The sequence below is a fragment of the Cebus imitator genome, unplaced genomic scaffold (assembly GCF_001604975.1).
Source record: "Cebus imitator isolate Cc_AM_T3 unplaced genomic scaffold, Cebus_imitator-1.0 Scaffold92, whole genome shotgun sequence".
In the NCBI taxonomy this organism is placed as follows: domain Eukaryota; kingdom Metazoa; phylum Chordata; class Mammalia; order Primates; family Cebidae; genus Cebus; species Cebus imitator.
Genome location: NW_016107407.1, coordinates 3,570,001 through 3,590,094, shown reverse-complemented (window position 1 = coordinate 3,590,094; position 20,094 = coordinate 3,570,001). Strand labels below are relative to the sequence as shown.

Here is a 20,094-nt window from a genome sequence, read left to right as displayed (position 1 = left end):
TATGCACAAACTTAATAAAAGACGGATATTCAGGTTCAAGTCTCACTTTTAGTATGTCAGAATGGGATAATGTGGACAAGACAGAGACAGGTGGTCTGTTAGCTGTCAAGAGAGAAGAGCAACATGTATCTGAGTGGACTGCTACATGCGAGGTAAAAACATACATTTGATACTGTGGAAAGCAATATCCACATACCAGTTCTTTCACATAAAGTGAGGAAATATAATTTAGACTGTCTCTATAGTAAGAATGTCTTCGTAGTAATGAAACCTGGCATAAATTGATGCTTAGAAACTTAACAATAGGAAGAGACAGCACGACTAAGTAGATGGATGAAACACTGATGTGTATTTGAGTTTCCATTGTATTCATCATGTCTTAACAATTATTTTTTAGCATTTTCCATAAAAGTATCTTAATCAGTCATCCACCATTTTAAAAAACCCTCGTCTGGCTTACCCTGTCGGCCTTATTTTTATTCAATGACAATTTGCTTTTTCCATGTCAAACTCAATAAGATGAATGCAGTTCTTAAATCATAAAATGTTCAATACATCTCAGATAGTGAAATCTCCAATCCCAGTCTCTGTGGATGCGACGTATATTAGTGATCCACTGTATTTCATAAAAACACAAGTGAGATTGTGGGTTTCTAGTTCTTCCCCTCTCCAGGAAAAAAAAAAGTAAGAAAAAAGAAACATACATACTGTCTACATTTCTTAACAAAAGAGTTCCCAAACCAAGTGCTAACAGGAAGGAGTATGAGAGATTACACATTTAACTATAATCTTCCTGGTTTGGGGAACTCAGAAATCACTTAACATAATTCAATTTCCATACCATTGACATATGATCTGGCTGAGATTGGAATCCCGCCTGGATCCATTTATAACCTCCACTGTACACATTGACTTTCCCCGGTAGACGCACGGGACCACTAGATGGTGCTGTGATGCCCTGTTCAAAAACATTCCCACTTACTTGCAGTCTCTGTCCTCCAGATCGAAGTGAGGGTTGAAGTTGATCATAATTCTCTGGTATGGGTCCGGAGCCTGAATCAGCCATTCACATTTTTCACTTGGGTGATAAGAATGAGGGTAACCAGGAGATGTAAGGTAGCCGGGGCTTTCAATTTTTATAGTATCGCCACATTTATCTGCAATGAAAGTAAGATTTTAGCAGATCTTTCCCTGGCAACCTGTTAAGTAATCTAGCTTTATATATAAATGACCAGTTATTAAGCATTCTATAACCTTTTATGGGGAACTCTAAAAGGTCCCCATAAGTTCTTCCTGTGGCCCTGAGTGTAACGCTCCACAAAAAGACACTCTTTGATCTCAGGAAGGTTGACTCAGGCAGAAAGCCAACTTAGATCTGGGAGGACTCTTCCCCCATCCCCGAAGTTTCTTCCTACGGAAAAGGTCTTCTAGCATTAAAAACATTAAATCCCCTCAATTGATGTTAACATGGTCCCCTGGGAGCTTCTGCTAGACTTAATTATCCCCCAAGAAGTGTAATCACATTAAGTAGCAAGTTCTAAGTGGAAAGTGACTGAAAGATGCTGTTCGACCCCTTGTGTTGTTTTTTGATGATAAGCCTGGTCTATGTCATTGATCAGTGGGGATTGTCTTTGATTGGCTTAAAGCCAAACCTTTTGTTGTTGTTGTTTTATCTGCCCATAAATCTAAGTGATTTTGAGTTATCTCTGCTCTTGAGATCCAAATCAACAGAGAACAAAGTATATTTGGTGAAGCAGAAATAATTCTGCTTTACTTCTCCAAGTAAAGTTGTTCAGGCTTGGAGATCAGATCAAAGCAACGGGGCAGAAAGAAAAGTAAATAGCCACATGGCATTAATTCTAATGACCTAAATGCTGGGTGAAAAATAACCCCCCACCCAGGTCTAGGTTTCACATATGGTAACCCATGTTCTCACATTCTGGGAAAGGTGAGCTAACTAGTTTTGAGCCTTCATTTCACAAAACGCTCAAGTGAAGCCAAATAAACCAAATAAACCAGTCTCTTGGGTGCTTTATTGTTCAGCATAGATTCTCATCGTCACATTTTATGATGGATTTCATACTGGAGTGCCTCAGCCTGAAATGCTGCCACATTTATTGATGCTTAATTTTGAGCAATAACAATTTGGGGCATAAACTATATAAGAGAAACAGGTATGAAAGCAGTGAAATATATAAGCCTATCAATCACAAATTTTCAGTAATGGTATATAAAGATTTTAACATTGCATCTAATAGATTCCCTGTGGAAAGAGAATGGCATTCTTTGCTCTCAGCGTGAATTTATAAATCTACAGAATTTTATTACAGGAAAACCAGGTCAAATGGAAAGAAAAGATGAAGTGCACATCAAAAATGCATAAAGCTACATGCATTACAGAAATCATTTCTCATAAATTAAAAAGAAGACAATATAGGTTATATTGTTTTTCTCAATTGCTAGGTGCTTCTGACCTTTGTTCCTTAGACTGGGGGTAGTCTTATATTGGTTTCCTTTGCATTGGCTTGTAAAAGCCTAAGATTTGCCAAGAAGAAATTATGTTGCAACCGGAGTTCAAAATCTCAGCTAATGATCATGTTGGATTCTGCTAAGTGATTCTACGGAGACTCCTGCACTATTTTGAATGTGCAGAAAACTTGGAAAGTGACCTCGTCTCATTGTCTCCCCCAGCTCTGGACAAACATCATGGTAGTGTCTGGCATCTGTTACAGGAGTGAAATAAAACAGCACTGGTTCTAGTCACTCGACAGAGTCACTTCAGAAGACATTTAGGTGGACTTGGTACCACACCAGAGCTCTTTAATCTGTGACTTCTGAGAAAGTGACAGTGTAATAAGATAATGTGGACTGCTAGACTCCCTGGCTCTGTTAAATCTCTCTAGCAGTTGATTAAGAAAGAGCAATTTCTAATGACTCTGGACCATTAGTCCTAAATAAGGTTAATGAATTAATTTAGCAGACACTGGTTACTGGGAGGAGGTGGACATGGCTTTAAGAGAGCTGCTGAATTACAGAGGCATTTTCTGGCTCTGGTCACTTCAAGCATAGCAACATGGCTTTTGCTGGTCAAGCTCACCAACTGAAGCCAGATTTTCAGCATTCCCCAGATTTCTGCTAAGAAAATTAAGAAGTGTGTGTGCGTGTGTGTGCTGCATATATGTGTAGTTCACAACCTAAAGCCTGAAAGCTCTTTGCACTGAGCCTCCAATCCTTCCTGTGAACACTCCCACTATGGATTTAATCTCAGGAGTTGGGGAAGACAGGGGGTTACTATAATTTCTGGTCCAGCCATTAGAGCTCTTTCATTTGGAGGAGAATGCTATTTCACTCCCTGCCAGGATATAGAAAGACGCTACCAGCTCAGGTTCATTAATAAATTGAACTCTACATTCACAATTTCCTGTGTTTTGCTTTCCTGCCAGATTACAGAAAGATGCCATCAACTTGGGTTCATTAATAAGTTGAACTCCATGTTCATAATTTTTTTTTTTTGCATGTGTTTTGCTTCAAGCATCTCTTTAGAACACTGCTTGGTAGCTGCTAAGGGAAATCCATTGCTGAAATCACAAAACCTTGAAAAAGCATATTAGAGAGATTAACTTCCATCATAAAGATGTGATTTAAATTCCTGTTGGTATGAGGCCCTCCACTTGCGGTCTCTTATTAAAACAATATACCACAGTAAGTAGTGGATGTTCTTTTCTTCTAATTACTTTGATTGAAATCTAAGCCAGACAAAAGTAAATATTTGATCATTAGTTAATAACAATTGCTGACGACTTACTGTAAAGATAATTGCATACCCTTGCCTGCACTTACTTTACAGTGTGAAGTCAAACATGCCTACAACCAGATCCCATTTTAAAACACATTATTTAGGTTACATGGTACTGTTTATACTCCAGTATAGTTTTTCATTTACTTAACAGTGAGTGGTTTTAAAAGCTAAGTGGAAGCTGCAGCTAGGGTAGGGATTTTCAGATATCCTGGTGCCTTATACTGTATACATCAGATTCCTGTATTGATACTATGTAACTTCAGTCATACTCCAGACAGATTAGGAAAGATTTCAAAGGCAGGGGAGGGAGTTTCATCAACCCACAAACCGACGTCTGTGGCCATCACCCACCAGAAGAAACGGCTTAGGGGCGCAGCAAAGGAACCAGGAAGTAAGATCTCTTGTAAAGTGTTCATTAACTTTCAACAGCCATCAGATTTTTGAAAGGGAGTCTCTTCTAATTGCCTTTGGGAGGAAACATTATTAAGATAATTGGCGTGCTGATCTGGGAAGGCAGGCAGCTCTGTCTTGTAACAGAGGTAAGGAAAAGCCCCACAGCCCAATGATCAACTTCAGGAGGGAGCCCAAGGACCTGAAATCCTCCTGCTCTAAACCGCCTCATCTCATTTCTTCGTCTCTCCGCCCAGATAAAAGTTTCCTTTGCCCCGGAGTCTGCTGTTCCCGGCAGGTCGGGGGCAGCCCGCGTGAGCCCCGGGCCGGGGCCGGCTGGCGGAGCCGGGGCGCCGCTGTCACCCGCGCCTCCGCCTGTCACTTACCGTTGCGAACAGCGCCGGCCGGGGCGAGGGCGAGGGCGAGGGCGAGGGCGAACGCGGCGCAGAGGAGCGGCAGCCCCCTCTCCATTCTCCCTTCGCCGGGTCCGCAGGCAGACGCGGGAGAACGAGGACGTGGGGGGAAACGCAGCGAAGAGGGGAATCTAAGCGATCCGAAGAGCCCCAACTCCGCCTAGAGCTGTACGATCCTCAGCCCGTCCTGGAGAAAGGAAAGCAGCGAGGCAATGCCTGGATCCGAGAGGAATGCTTCTCTTTTTGTGTCTCAAGTCGCCTGCATCCTGTCATTTAGCTCCGGCTTCCTCTCCCTTTTCCCACACTTGTTCCTCTTCCAGGAGCCACTGCCCCGGCCATGTCTCAAAAAGGGGGGGGGGGGGGGGAGGAGGGACGTAGGGCAACACACACCAAAGCCAATTTCCAGGAAGAAAAAAAAATCCGGCTTGTTTCTGGACCCGTTGGAGCCGTAGAGCTGGCGCCCAGGGGAGGTCCGGGTGTCTGCGGGAAGGAGAGGAGCGAGCAATGAAAAGATGAGCGGGAGACAGAGGAGTTTCACCAACTGCACTCCCGCCTCCCCTCCTGCGGCCTCCCCCCACCCCGGAGCCCTTCCCTCGCTTCCTCCCGCCCCTCTCCCCGCTCGGGCTCGCTGGTAATTGCCTGACAGGAGACTGGGAGGAACAACTTTCCCTCCGAGTGCTCTCCCAGTCAGTCTGTCTGTCTTTCCCGGAGACCCTACAGGGATCTCCGCGGGAAGGAAGGCGCTGGGGGTCTGAGCCCCCGCCGCGTGGGTGCAGGCGCCGGAGGAAGGGGCGCAGAGGTTGGTGCCAGCCTCGGGGTCTGGCCAGCCCACCTCTCGTGCTCGCTCTGCACCCTCAGAGGGAGAGACAGGCAGCTCCTGGAGGCGCAGATCCCGCCGCCGCGCAGTGCGGAGCGCCCGGGAGGTGGCGGCTGCTTCTCGAAACTTCAAATCCCGGGGCCCGCGCCCGCGGCGGCGAGGAGCTCAGGGTCACCCTCTGCCACTCCCCATCGCGCCAGCCTGAGACCTGTGGCGGGGAGCAGCAGGGCACCCCTGGACGCCCCCGCCCAGAGCTGGAGGGCACGGAGGCGAACACCCGGCTGGAGTGGGAGCCGCACCGCAAAGCCGGGCTAGGGTCGCTGCGGAGTGAAGCTGAGTCAGACAGCCTGGGCTGGCTAGGTCGGGCTGAAGCCCCACACGGCCTCCCTGGCCCGCATCAGGGCGCGCGGCTGGATGTCGATCGCGCCGGGGTGCCCTCTGCGCGCCGCAGAGGTGGCTTCATTGTTTCCTGAGATTTGGTGCCAGCTCCTCCGGAGCAGCGGGAACACCGGAGGGTGGGAGGTGCTGCGCCTTCCAAGCTGGGGCAACCGCCGCCTGACCCCGCCCAACCTGGTTTCGGAGCCCAGGTGCTAGGGAGGGGGGTGGAAATCAGGGGTCTGTTGGCCCCTGTTTCTGTGCATCCCGAGGGAAGGAAAGAGTGGAGGGGGATGGCTGCTCTTGGCTGCGCCCTCACAGTGCCCGCTCCCGGCCCTCGTCCTGCCACCCCCACTTCCCACAGTGGCGCGTGTCCCTAGCCCGCTGGATGCCCCTCCAGACTCATCCCTGACAGTTTTCCCGGAACTGCTGCAGGAAGCTTGTGTAGATGCGAAAAGCAAGGACATTTCAGGGAACAAACAGGTTGCGGCCACCAATCAGGCCCCGGACAGGGGTCAATGCCCACGGGCCGCCTCCCAGGGAGTTTGTGGGTAAGGTGAAAATGTCGCACGACTTCTGGCGAATTGGCGTCTACACACACAGCCAAAGTACAGCCTGATTCCTCCCTGGCACAAAGAGCTGGCTAAAGGGAGGTAGGAATGTTGGCAAGGAGACTCTGGTCAAAGGTTTTGGCGGAAGAAAAAGGGGCGGTCAGGGAGAAAGACAGCCCAAGCGCGCGGGCCCCAGGCCAGGACTCCGCGCTCGCGACTTGGACTCGGCCAGGTGACGCGCGCTCCTCGGGGTGCAGGCGGGTCCCGGGCCACTGGGAGGTGCACCCGCGAGGTCCGCACTCGCCACTCTCTCGCCCCAGGTCAAGCTTGCCTTCTCCTTCCCACACGCCCCCGGATCCCCGGTCGCCCAGCTGGAGACTCGGCCCCCAGGGCGCCTCAGTTCTCTGCCAGTTTCCTCCTCCTTCTCAGCTGTGGGACCCCTGGGAGGCGCGGGGTGGGCAGTGGGCACTGAAGGGCCGGGAGTCAGATGCCTGCGTTGAGCGGAAGGAGCAGTGCAGGGGCCGTGGGCAGCCCCGCGCCCGGGACAGGAGGGCGGGCCGGAGGCGAGGTGGGGGCGCCGGCCGCGCCCAGCGCAGACCCCGGGGGAGCGAGCGCGGCGGAGGCAGCCCGGGTTCTTGGCTACTACCCACGCGCGTCGCCGCCTCCGCGGGAGCAGACCAACCAGACCCAGCTCCCAGATGCTCCGGGTGAGAGGCAACGTCAGATTAGGGTGACCCGGACCGACCTCAGTCCAAGGCTCGGAGGGAGAGGCGCTTCTCAGGGACCTGGCAGGTTGACAGGAAAGGGGAACCGGGCGGGAGCGGCGGCAGGGGAGGCCTGGAGTCTCCGAGGCCCGCCTGCGTCCGGGGGGGACACGGCCGTTGCGCTCGCTTCGGGGCGCCTGTTTGGATCGCTCTGCGCCTCGGCGGGGTGAGCGAGGGGGCACACGCGGGAGACTTGAGCCGTGTTGTTTTTAGAAAACTGCCGCCAATCTCTCTTCCCCTTTCCCTGCTGAGTGTGCATTTCCCAGACTAGACCCGCCAGGCCAGAAAATAAAGCCACCGGATCGTGAACTCCGGAGCGACTGCCCCCACCCCGACCTCGAACCCGCTGCTCCCTCCCGCCTTTCCCGTGGGGAATGGCTCCTCTGTCTCCTCAACGCGCTGAAAACGCCTGCCTCCAGCTCAGCGCTTCTGCCAGTTTTCTCCAACCAGCGAATAAGGGTTGCACTATGGATTCCGAAGAAAATGTCATATTTAAGTTCTGCCTCTGATTTCCCTGGTCTTAGCTCATCTGAGGTTTTTCCAGACTCCTTCGCTTCCACACACAGGGCTGGGTAATGGAGCCCTACCGCACTGATTGAGAATTGCCAGCCAAGGGGTTGGTACAGAGCAAATTGTCCTTGCTAACAACCCTTTTCCTTTGCTGCTGGATTCCACTAAATGGTGAGAGAGGTCAGTTTTAGATTTTTGCAATTCCCCAGCATGGGAGACAAGCTGGCTCTGTTCGAGAATAAGTGATAGACAGAGGAAGAATTTGGCAGTGTTCCTGGGTTGATTTTATTTTGGTCTCTTGAACACATTATTCTTCCTGGTAGCACAAATCCCTGAACTTGGTAGGACCCAGTTCCAGGGAAGGGAAGAGTCCTCTACCACACCCCCAGAACACCCTGCAGAGGCCGTGAGTGGGCAATGCCCAGTTTCCTGGACTCCCACGTAGGGGTTGCTGCAGAAATAACGCCTTCAGCTGGGGCTCCCTGAGTCTAATTGGAACCGTGGCCCATCAGTAAGAGCAGACTGGATGGTAACTGCTCGATTCCTTTCATCAAGCTCTCATCCCTTTGTCAGAAATAAGATGAAATCGATTGCTCCCAGAAGGCCGCTTGAGCCACTAACTTCCTCAGACTACTTTAGAGTCATGCAATATGGAGAATCGGGTTGGTAGTTCAAAACTACACCACTTCTAGTCAAGTTTTTTGAAAACATCAAACCCATATATTTCAGAAAAGCAATAAAACACCATATTTTTAGTAGGAGCTAACCTACTTTTGAAATGTATGAAGAGATGAAGTGAAACTGGAAAAACATAAAACATTAAAAGTTGGAGTTTCAATTAATGAGTATTTAAAATAAGCCTGTTAAAAGTGGTTATTCTGTCAAATGACTGTCATGCAGGAGGTGTCATCTGGGCCTCATTTTTGACCATCTCCTTGACTTGTACTGGCAGACAGGGAAGGAAATAAACAAATGATTCTTGACTTTCTACCTTTTTAGCCTTTTAAAAGTTACCTTGAAAATTCCTCAAATATTGGAGAAACTACCATCTAAAATGTTAAAGTTACAATGTGAAGTTTTTGTAACATGGTATATTTAATAACCAAGAAGATGAAGAAAGACAATGCTAAATTTTGAATCACACTAAACTCAAAACATTTGCTAGGGTAGAGGATACAGCTGTATTTGAAAACTATATTATTTGTCGAGATAACAATATTAAATGATTTTGCCTTTATTGGATTACTTTTAAATTGGGAAAATCAAAATAATTATAACCAACAGAAACACTCATCAAATCAATAAAGACATCTTTAGAGAGAACATATTCAAAATTTGAAAGGACTGGTTTAAATAGGGCAATCTTTAAAATATAATTTAAGCAACCAAAATAGAAAAGTGCTGCCTCTTAACATTTAATCATAGTTTTATGTAAATAGCTAAAATTTTAAGGGACTTTGAAAGAAATCAATAAAAAATAATTCAAAAAATATTAAACAATGGCTACAAAACAGTTAAGAATTGTTGAATTTATTCTAAAAGAATGTAATTTCATTTTGTATTTTTACTGGATGACTCGCAGTTGCCTGTAGAATGGGTTATAGGCGAAACAAGGGAAGAAATGAACAGACCAGTTCTGAAGTAACTATAGCAGAATCTAAATGAGCTACAACCAGGACAGTGGCAATGGAGATTGGAAAAGGATGCGTTCCGGGTGTATTGAGAAAGTCTAGCAGAACAGGTGGTGGTGGATAAGCCAATGAAAGAGAGGGTGTTACCAACGATGAAGCATAACTTTCAGGTTCTCGGCCCAGCGCGGTGGCTCACGCCTGTAATCCCAGCACTTTGGGAAGCTGAGGTCGGTGGATCATGAGGTCAAGAGATCGAGACCATCCTGGCCAACATGGTGAAACTCCGTCTCTACTAAAAGATACAAAAATTAGCTGGGCGTGGTGGCACGCACCTGTAGTCCTAGCTACGCGGGAGGCTGAGGCAGGAGAATTGCTTGAACCCAGGAGGTGGAGGTTGCAGTGAGTCGAGATTGCGCCATTGTACTCCAGCCTGGTGCTTGGTGACAGAGCAAGACTCTGTCTCANAAAAAAAAAAAAAAAAAAAAGATAAATAAATAAAATAAATAAGCTTCAGGTTCTCATCACCGATGGGTACAATAGCCTTCATGCAGGCAACGGGACACTAGCAAAGGGTTAATTTGGAAGTAAGATTATGAATACGATTGGGGTTAGGTGCAGTTTCCAGTCTCTTTGAGACAATCAGATGAATTAGGAATACAGAGATGTTTGGATTGGAGATCATAAGTTTGTGAGTCACTGACATGATGGCAATCCAAGTGGAAGGAATGGATGCAATTGCTGAGGGAATTTCAGGAGGCCCAGGATAGGATGTCGAGGATCCTTTAAAGCCTGGATTGTCACTATGAGCTAGCAAAAGACCTTCTGAATGAGCAGCTGGGGAGGTAGATGGAAAACGAGGAGAGCTCACTGTCATAAAGGCCAAGGAGACGGGGAATTTCTAAAAGGAAGCTCTGGACAAGCGTGGAGCACCTTTGAGAATTCCACTCTGGCGAGGCCTGGAATGCAGTTGGACTTGGTGGTACAGTGGTTACTGAGAGTTGACTTTTCCAAGAGTCATTCAGTGGAGTGGTGGAAGAACAGGGCTAGAGGCCAGATTGCAATGGCCTGAAGAGTCAATGAAAGGTAAAGAAAGAGAGACAACAAGACAAAATTTTTTCTGGAAGTTTCTACTAAAGGGGAGGAGACAGATAATAGCTCTGTAAGAAAGAGGTGTGGAGGGAGGTTGACTATGTTTGCTTTTAAGGTAGGGTACTTGTGAACATTCTTGAAAGCCAATGGACAGAATCCAGTATTGGGGCATATGTTGAGATTAAAGTACTGAATAGATAATCCGGGTGTTAATTGCTTGGAAGGCAGGAAGGGATACAATCCACAGCCCAGATGCACAGATTTACCCTAAGTTGGAAGAGGGACAGCTCCTCTGTTACTGCAGTGGGGAGAGGAGGAGCTGATGGGTGTGATTACAAGGTTCGCCATTTAAGTGGGGGTGGGGCATCAGTTTCTGTCTACCCTGGATTTCTCTGTGAAGTAAGTCACACCTTTGAGTAAGAATCACAGTAGAGGAGAGGAGCAGAAAGTCTCTGGGGAGCAGAAAAAAAATTGAGGAGGACGACCAACCAAACTGACCATAGAAGCTGTTAACATTGTTATGGTTTTGATAATTTCAGAAGTTGAAAATTTGAGCTGGAAGCACATTTTGTATAGAATGCATTCTCCTAGGAAAATAGGTTAGTTTTCCATGAAACTCAAAAAAGTCTGCTTAACTCATAAGGAAGTAGTAATATAATATGAATGGTATGATTTCAGCTTTAGTGACTCTAAGTAGGTGTTCTATAAATGTTTTTTTTTTTTATAAAGAAAATTTTTCAGCCATTATTTACAGCACATTAAGGAATGTGTCTATTGATGTGCAGGAAGAGTTTCCCCCCACCAAATAATTCTCTGTAATAATGTCTTCACTTCCCCCAGCACCGCCCATTTTTTTCTTTGTACTTTATCCTCCTAGAGATAGCCAAAGAAGAGCTTAAAAGTTTTCATTTATGGCCTGTACCTGACCTCTACAGACTGGCTTGTTTGGATAATTCAGCTGAAATACAATGGAGACGTTTCTTCAGTTTTGTGAAGTCTAGACTCAACATCAATACCGCACACATTTTTCACATACATATGTGATGTTTTTTGAATTGTTAGACAATTTCCTGCCTTGATATTTCAGTCAAATGTATTGGGTAGATTATCAGTGGGCATTGTTTTCAACAAAGCCTTTTCCTTCCATTTATTTTGTTAAAGCATTAGACTTCCAAAGCGTCTTGGCTTCTATGTAAGGGGTGATACATTAATACTTTTTTGGTTGGTTTTCAGCTACAGAACGCAATGCCTTGATGGACTTGCTTTAATGCCACGCTAAAGCTTATATGACATGAGGAAGTCATGAAGAACAGAACAGGCCTTTCTGGAACTTTTGTATTTTAAGAAGTCTTCAGCCTGTTAATACAACAGGTTACCTTTTGGCGGACACATTTTCCTCCTGCTTGAATGCTATGAACACCCCAGCAGGGACAATAAATAGCAATGTAGACAGCAAAGGAAAATATTTGCTAAAAGATACTCCTGCACTTTCTCTTTTTGATGTTTCCCCAAGTTTTAGTTGCGGAAACTGGAAATAATAGAAATGTAAACGTGGAAACAGCAGACCTATAAAGCGACAGGTGATACAACAAAATATATCACTCTGTATTTTAGAATGTAAAGCAATAAAACAAGCACCCATTGAGACTCTTTAATTAGTATAATTTGCATTCATCAAAGTTCAAAGTGGACTTGGATATTATCATTCTCTTGCTTCTCTCCCTAACAAGCCACAGGTAGCGGAAATGAGGCACATGGTGAGTTCAAATCTGGCAAAACTATGCAGCAAATCTGTGATGGAATAAAACACGGGAAATGGATGTTTTGAAATCGAGTCTGTATCTTAAGGAAGGTGAAAGTAAAACTTTTTGATAAAGTAAGGCTAAATCATACACAATTGGTGGACTCTTTGGAAAATTCACAGGAATTTCCATTAGTTTGTACTTTATAAGGTCAAATGGCTTCTTTAAATTTACAGTCTTTTATTGTGTCTGGCCTGAAATATTTCTCTGCTGTAGTTCTTTTTCTGAATGTTTAAACCCCTTTATGATTTCACAGAGTTAGTAATTATGCTGGGATGTTGGGGCGTGGACTGGATGTAGCCAAACATACTCAGATTTGACTCACATTCAAATGTACTCAAACATTCCAATTTAATCTTGTCTGCCAAAGCAAACTCCTGTCTCATTGATTTTTAAAATTCTCTGGACCTTGGTTTGAGAATGTGTGCTTTGGGTTTCAAAACAGTTATCCGTCTTAGGTAGATCAAACCTGACATCAACATATTTGATACTAGTTCTGATTATATCAAATGCATATCTTTTATTATGCAGATAAAAGACAATAACCTGCATGTCATATATAAGAGAAAGCATCTCTTAAGGTCCCTGGTACATGAGTGAGTGGTGATCCTGGTTTTTCACTTGCATATCAAGAAACACATCCTTGATGAGCTTAAACAAAAAAGGTATTTAGTGGTCATAACGGAAACTTTGCAGTGGACCTGGCTTCAGGCATAGCTGGAACCTGTGGTTCAGTTGATGCCAATCAGCAGGGTGTCTTCTGTGTTTTCATCTAAGCTGGATTCTTTCTCAAGCAAGCACTCTCCAGGCAGTATCAAAGGTGGTAATGACAGCTCCATAGTTAAGAGGTCCTTCAAGGTCATGATCATTGAGAAAGTGTTCAGATGGAGGGTGCTTTCTCCCTCAGAGTATATAATTATCATTAATAAAATTCTGATTTGCTCCAGTTGGATGATGCGTCCATCCCTATTCCAATTAGTTGTCAAGAGAGATGCGTTAGTCTTATTAGCCCACCCTGGCTGTGGGCATGAGAACACGTGGTGGACAGAATGCAGACAGGCTGTCTCCAAGAGGAAAAGAGAATCTCTGGATTCTGTGATCAGAATAAAGGTAAAAGGACACCAGGCTGTCATTAGGAACAGCTGTCCACCACCCAGTAGCCCGTTCTCTTTATTATAGTTAGTTGTTTTCAAATGAGAATACAGTTGACTCTTGAACAATATGGCGGTTAGGGGTCCCGACCGCTCCCCTGCACAATTGAAAATTCACACAAAATTTTTGACTCCCCTAAAACTTAGCTACTCATAGCCTACTGTTGGCCAGAAGCCTTACCAATAACATAGTCAACTAACACATACTGTGTACATGAACTATGTGCTGCGTTCTTACAATGAAGTAAGCTAGGGAAAAGAAAATGTTATTAAGAAAATCAAAAGGAGGAGAAAGTACGTTTACTATTCATGAAGTGGAAGTGGATTATCATAAGGATCTTCATCCTCTTCATCTGCATTAAGAGTAGATTGAGGAGGAGGAAGATGTGAAGGGTTGGTCTTGCTGTCTCAGGAGTGGCAGAGGCAGAGGGAAATCTATGGAGAAGTGAAGCTGCGTAGTCCTAACCTGCGTTGTTCAAGGGTCAAATGTATATGTTTTTAGATTGTATTACAGTTAGTGTTAGTGTCGTGTTTGTTTTATTTTGCTTTGTTTTCAGTTTTTTATCTGAATATCCAGCTGTGGCAGACAGCATGAATCTATAGTTTTTACTTCAAAATCTTAGGCTGTGCTTTATTCACGATCATCTGTCAGTAGAATTATAAAGCAGGAGGTTTTTTTTTGTTTTTGTTTTTTCAGACAGAGTCTGGGTCTGTCACCAGGCTGGAGTGCAGTGGCGGATCTCAGCCCACTGCAACCTCTGCCTCCCAAGTTCAAGCCATTCTCCTGCGTCAGCCTCATGAGTAGCTGGGATTATGGGTGCTCACCACCACGCCCAGCTAATTTTTTGTATTTTTAGTAGAGACCGGGGTTTCACCATGTTGACCAGGTTGGTCTCGATCTCTTGACCTCGTGATCCACCCACCTCAGCCTCTCAAAGTGCTAGGATTACAGGCGTGAACCACTGTGCCCGGCCAAGAGGAGTTCATTTTTAACTCTGTCTCCTTTTGGGTTTATGTCCTTAATGTTTATTCTCTCTTCCCTGCCCTCTCACAAGGACCTTTATCAGTGGAAGAGCATCATACTTAACTCGTAGAATGGTGAGATTGCAGGCACCACGTTAGCCAAATGAGGAAGGTTTTTGGAGGCAAGGAACCTTCCAAAATATCTTCATAAGGATGTAAGAACCTATGCATACTCGCAGTTGGAGTGTACTGCTGTGTTCAGACATTTAAAGCTGCCTTTGTAAAGGAAATGAGATTATATTTACTCTGGGGAGACTGCCATGAAGACATAGCCTGAGAAGCACTTTCAAAACGCTAAGTTTTTCTCAACAAACGAAACATGTTTAAGGGGCTGTGATTGGTGGACTCCAGGTGTGAAAAGTGTGCAGTATAACAGCAACAGCATCATAAAAGGAAAGGCTTGGAACCGACCTTTCTTCTGCGAAGCACATCTTGTGTGCTGTGTTTTTTTGAGGTATGTTAAGAGTCTTGGAACAAAAGAATTACTTGACTACATGGAGATGTATTTGGAACAGGCCCACACACGTCTGTGGTGCCAGTTTATTCTTTTACAAAATGGTACCTTAAATTTTTTTTTAAATACACCCTCAAATGGGGATGGCAGCACTGTCAGGGAGAGTCTCACCTATGGAAGCAGGAAGTACAGCTTAATTTCAGAGCACTGCACTGGGGGTCCAAACTGTGTTCTCCACAGCTCTCAGAGAATTCTGAACACGCGCTTTGTCATATTTTCGGCTAATTTGTTCCCAGGGTCTCTCTCTGGAGAGTGCATACAAACTCAACCCTGCTCTGAAGGGGCTGCGGAGGAAGAGGGCGTGGCTGTCTACCGTGTGACTTTCATGGGATACCTCTTCATCCTGGGGGAAGTCCTAATGCCTAAGTCACCAACTGTGAGCAGGTGTCTCTCTCACAGGGACCTGATTCCATGAGCAGACATCTTTGTGGCTCTTGTCTGATTTGTGTTCACTTTATTCCTACCAAGATAGCCACTCTCTAGGAAAGCCCTGATCTGTTTCCTCTCTAGGAAACCCCAAACAGAGGTTGGGCTCAGGTGTGTCAAGCAGGGGAGATGCAGAGGAGGGAACTCAACAGAGCACGTGAAACAGCAGAGGCTGTGTATTACTCACAGGTCAGAGAGGAGGGGAGCAGACCTTGCAGGGGCAGCTGGAAGTGGGGAACTGTCTGAGCCACACACATGCAACCAGTGAGTGGGGAACAAGAAAGAGAGTTGTAGGGGAACCTGCGGGCCAAAGCCTTTACTGGGGTCCAGGGCATTACCCAAGCAGGCTTCCTGGGGAAGTTCTAGTCAGTGGGTGGGCTCTGTGGACATTGCGACTGAGAGGAGGTCACTGCAGCACATCTGTGTGGTCCACGCAGGTTGTTGGTGGGGGAGTGAGTGAGGCGAGTCAAGTAGGTGGCATCCAGCTCTCCCTTAGGGAGGTGGTCACCAGCAAGTGGTTGTCAACCACCTTGAGTTACTGGGAGGAAGCAGAGAGTGGAAGGAAGACTGTGTCGAGCGTGACTAAGCCCTGCTCCCGGTATGAGGAAGTCAAACCTAGATTCACGACCAATGCCAGAGCAACGTAAAACTACAGAACTCACTGCATGCTCCATGCAGCCGGGCTCTCAATGTTTCCATCTGTAAAAGACAAGTGTTGAATTAAGTGACCTATCAGGACCTTATCAGTTGCAAAACTGAATGATTCTACTGTTTTGTCAGCAGCTTTGATAAAACATTAGTGCAGGCTTTTCATTACCGAATACTATGGGGGTCCTTGAATGTGTGGAGCGCTGTACTGGGGCAGCGCATGATGTCACTTATGCTGACATTGACTCCTTTGCACAGCTGATATTTGAAACCCTCTGGGTATATTTTCTCTCTGAATTGTTTGTGTTCTTAACATGGACCATGAATCTCTGAAGTGGACATGGATACCATATCTTATGTCTACCTGTACATATTGTCAGCTTGCAATAAGAAATGTGATAATAAAGTGAAGTTCTATCAGAGGAGTGGCAGGGGATGACCAAACCACAAAGAAAACAAAGCAAGGAAGTAACAAAATGCAAACACGGACACCCTTCACCAAAACTCTTCTCTGCTTGATTGCTCTAAAACACAAGGCAAGTCATACTCCTGTTCAGCAGAGAACAAGATTGTTTACTTCCTGGAGGATCTTTGAGAGTTAACTAAATTAAAAATTTAAGGCAATGGATTATCAAGAAAATATGGGTCAAAGTGTGGCTCTTCCTTTTTATGCTTCTCCAGTTGCGTGCTGTTTTACTACTGGAAACGTTCCGCCTCTCTGGATGCCCTTGCAAATGGGAACAGATATGCCTGGCTTGGGTTCCTGCTCCTTCATTCCCCCAGTTCTAGGAGCAGCAATGGAGCACTGCTGGTGCTAGGTCAAGTGGAAGACAAATGACACCACATTTTTGTTGTGGTTTTCTTTTATGTCATCTCTAGCTTCCGGACCAGTGGTGTATTATTTGTCAGAGTCTTTTTCAGATCACTTCTGAGCTTAATTGCTGACTTGCTTGTGAGGTTGGAAGCTCTACCTATGGTGTACCATGCTTTTGATAGAGAAGGTTTCTGGGCACTTTTTGGTTTTTCATAGAGGTGTTGGATAGGCTCATACTGATTAAACTGTGACTGCAGCAAACATGCTCAATATTATGAAGTCCAGGAGGTAGGTTTTGTTACTAACATAAAAATATTCTTTGGCTCCACGCTGGCCCAAAGCCGGAGGAGGGAGTTGGAGAGGAACTTCATACATCAAACAAAGCATATATTTGTTGCCAGTTCGACACCTACATCCCTTAAGAAAAGATGTGTTTGAAAAACAATATAAACAAAATAAAGTTTCATAAAAGCTCCCAAACATTCTTCCTTTCCCCCTGAGCCTATAATGACTATCCTGGTTTTAAAATCCCTTTTCTTATTCCTTCTGAGTTTTCCCATTTCATGCTCCCTGGGAGCATCTCTGTAAAATAAGCCGGTGGAAAATGGGTAATGAGGAAATCGTTGCCTTAATTGAAGGTCACATCTACAAAGGTCCAGGTAGGTGTACTTCGGCTGATGGAAAAATCCCCCAGAGTGACATCCTGCTGCCCTGACACAGAGGCTTGTCATTTGTCACAACAACGGTGGCCCCTGCTTGGCATCTCAGTGTTGTCTTTGTTAATCTCACAACCAGGTAATTTCCATTACTGATGACGCCCCACCTGGGAATGGGGAAAGGAAGGGCCCCCAAGGGCTCCCATAATTAAGCACAAACACTTTTACAGTATTAAGTCAAAGCCGAATGCCTCCCAAACCCTCTTGCTGTTGAGTTCTTGTGCCCTTCACAATGGTGACCTTTAATAACTCAGTTCCAGCTAGATTAGTCCTGTGCTCTGGCCTTGGTATTTTTTTGTTTTGTTTTCTAGTGCTTTTCCTTTAAAAGAAGAACTAAGAGAGTGATTTTTTTAAAAAATTTGTTTGCTTACTTTTCTTTTTTTTGGTATATTGTCAACATGTTGTGTTGACACACTTTTAAAGATACGATCCTTTCAATAACTTGATTCCCTAAAGCACTGAAGGAGTCTGGGATCTGTTAGACTTCCATGTAAGCATTTTTATGGAAGTTCCCATGACAGCATTATTAGTGAGCAGTTTCACTTAAAGGTCGTCCTAATTTGCCGCTTTTTTTGGGGGGGAGGGGCCAGTAGACTTTCTCCTTCGATAGCTGCAACTGTATTAAATATACATTCCCAATATTTTAGCTCCTCTTCTTTCCCTGGTGGAATATTTTCAGTTGTGTAATTTCAGCTCCTGCTGCTTATTTGGGGTGATTATTATTATATGTGGTCCCTAGCCTAGGAATGAATTCTGCTGTAGATACCAGCTTCTAAATTAGTTAGAATTCTGCATGGCTCCCCACAGGAAAAATGTCATAAAAGATAGGCCACAAGACAGTCCACCAAGCCATTTCAAACTCCCACGAAGCTGAACTTTCATCATTGGCAGCTCTGAGTTGTGAGGTCTCTTGTGACACTGGCCCTGGTTATTTTTAAGAGGGGCAAGAAAGGTAAGTCAAGAGGGTAGTGTTAGAAATAGGCTAGAAAAAGCCAAGCTTTGGTATTTGGGCTGCTCTCACTGGATTGCAAGAGGCCATGTTCTAGGTCACAGGAATTGAAAGTCATGAATGGATTCAGGTCCTGACCATGTATGAAGCTCCTGGTGGGAGGTGCCCTAATAGCTGAGCACATCGATTTGAAGGGGAGGCTCACAGGGAATTGGATGTCCTTCATGAGACCAGGGTGGCTTTTGGGGGGTAAAGGTGGACAGCAATGGCTTCTTATTTATACACAGGCATATTTGGAAGTTGGAGCTCATCTTAATGAAGGTATAAGTATGACTTGAAAACAACCCATCTGTCACTACAGAGTATCATTATTTGATGCTTTCTAAGTCTCCATGTGCTTGCACCTTCTTGATCATGTCACCAGTTTTTCTAAATTCCAGTCTGGATGTATAAGAAACATCAGATTGGTTTTGGGAAAAAGAGCTATCCTTTCTGTTGGCCTCAAGGATATATTACAGATAACGGCAAGCTGGCTAAATATTTCCCGAAGACAACATTCAAAGACAAGGCAAGAGGACCAATCTTAAAGATTTTACAAAATAATTGCAATAAGGGCATGTATTTCTGGTTTCTCAAATCATGTTTTTATGTTTTAGCTATTAGGTGAAAATGGCTATGTACAATATTCTATTTTTAAATTGTCAAGAGTAAATTTGGAAGGTTATCAATATCCTATATGCTTCCTTTCATTACTCAATAATATTTTGTGCACTTTAATTTAGCTTTAAAAAATAGAACAATAATGCATCCAAGAGTAAGGTCAGTTGTGAAGTGACCCATGTACTTTTTGCTTCAAAATTATTATATTTTGCTATTTATAATATCAAATTGCCACTGTCTAGAGGCAAAATGATCATTGGAAAATCTTTGCAACAATCTAGAGAAATATTTAGAAATATTAGCTACAATCTAGTGTAGCTTTTCAGATATGTTTCTATGGCTGACAATTGTTTTGTAAAATCTTGATGATTGGTTCTCTTGCCTTGTCTTTGAATGTTGTAAGTCTGGAAACATTTAGACTGCTTGCTGTTATTACTGCTATATCCTTGAGACCATCAGAAAGCCTAGCTCATTTTCCCAAAGCTAGTTTGATATTTCTTACATACCCAGGCCGGAATTTAGAAGGGCTATGTGGCATGATCAGTAAGTGATTTTGAGAATTGCCCAGAACTCCATTTTATCTTTTTTTTTTTTTTCCTCAAACAACCTTTAAAATCAGAAACTCTGGCATAGCACTCTCCAACTGTGCCACAGAAGGACATAAGGATGTTGGTGCTTTTTCCTGTCTATTTTTGTCCCCTACCAAATCACAGCCCTGGAAGGGAGCTTTAGAAGTCACAAATCTGTTCTGTTGCCTTCATGCTCAGTATCACAGAGGAGGGATAATCAACCCAGCTCTGAAAGGCTAGCCAGTGGAAAGGATTTCCAAACCAAGCAACAAGTATTTTTGCTTACTGTGTACATGGAACAGTATGGAAAGAACACGGAAAACTATTAGGTATTATTCACACCGCCAAGAACCTTGCACTTCACCTGGAAAGAATAGATACCTATTCACACACAAAATCACCATCAAACCTTCTGAATTTGGAATGGGTCTTGAAGATCTAACTGCCTGACCCTTGTAAATATGCAGTCTTAATATCCTGCCT

General features: G+C 44.7%; 1 protein-coding gene across 4 annotated transcripts in view; it reads right to left on the bottom strand.

Moving 5' to 3' along the window:
• Window positions 1–5,543, bottom strand: part of NRP1 (neuropilin 1) — a 155,710-nt gene extending 150,167 nt beyond the window's left edge. For 2 of the 4 annotated variants that reach the window (XM_017535386.2, XM_017535385.2), the window contains exons 1-2: window positions 4,576–5,139; window positions 983–1,157 (exon numbers count right to left, since the gene is read on the bottom strand). In XM_017535386.2, coding sequence (XP_017390875.1) covers window positions 983–1,157; window positions 4,576–4,660 — 260 coding nt within the window. In that variant the 5' untranslated portion in view covers window positions 4,661–5,139. Of the gene's footprint in view, window positions 1–982; window positions 1,158–4,575; window positions 5,143–5,434 lie in introns of those variants that run through there. The other 2 variants (XM_037740924.1, XM_017535384.2) reach the window with 2 other exon arrangements.
• Between the last annotated feature and the right edge of the window lie 14,551 nt (window positions 5,544–20,094).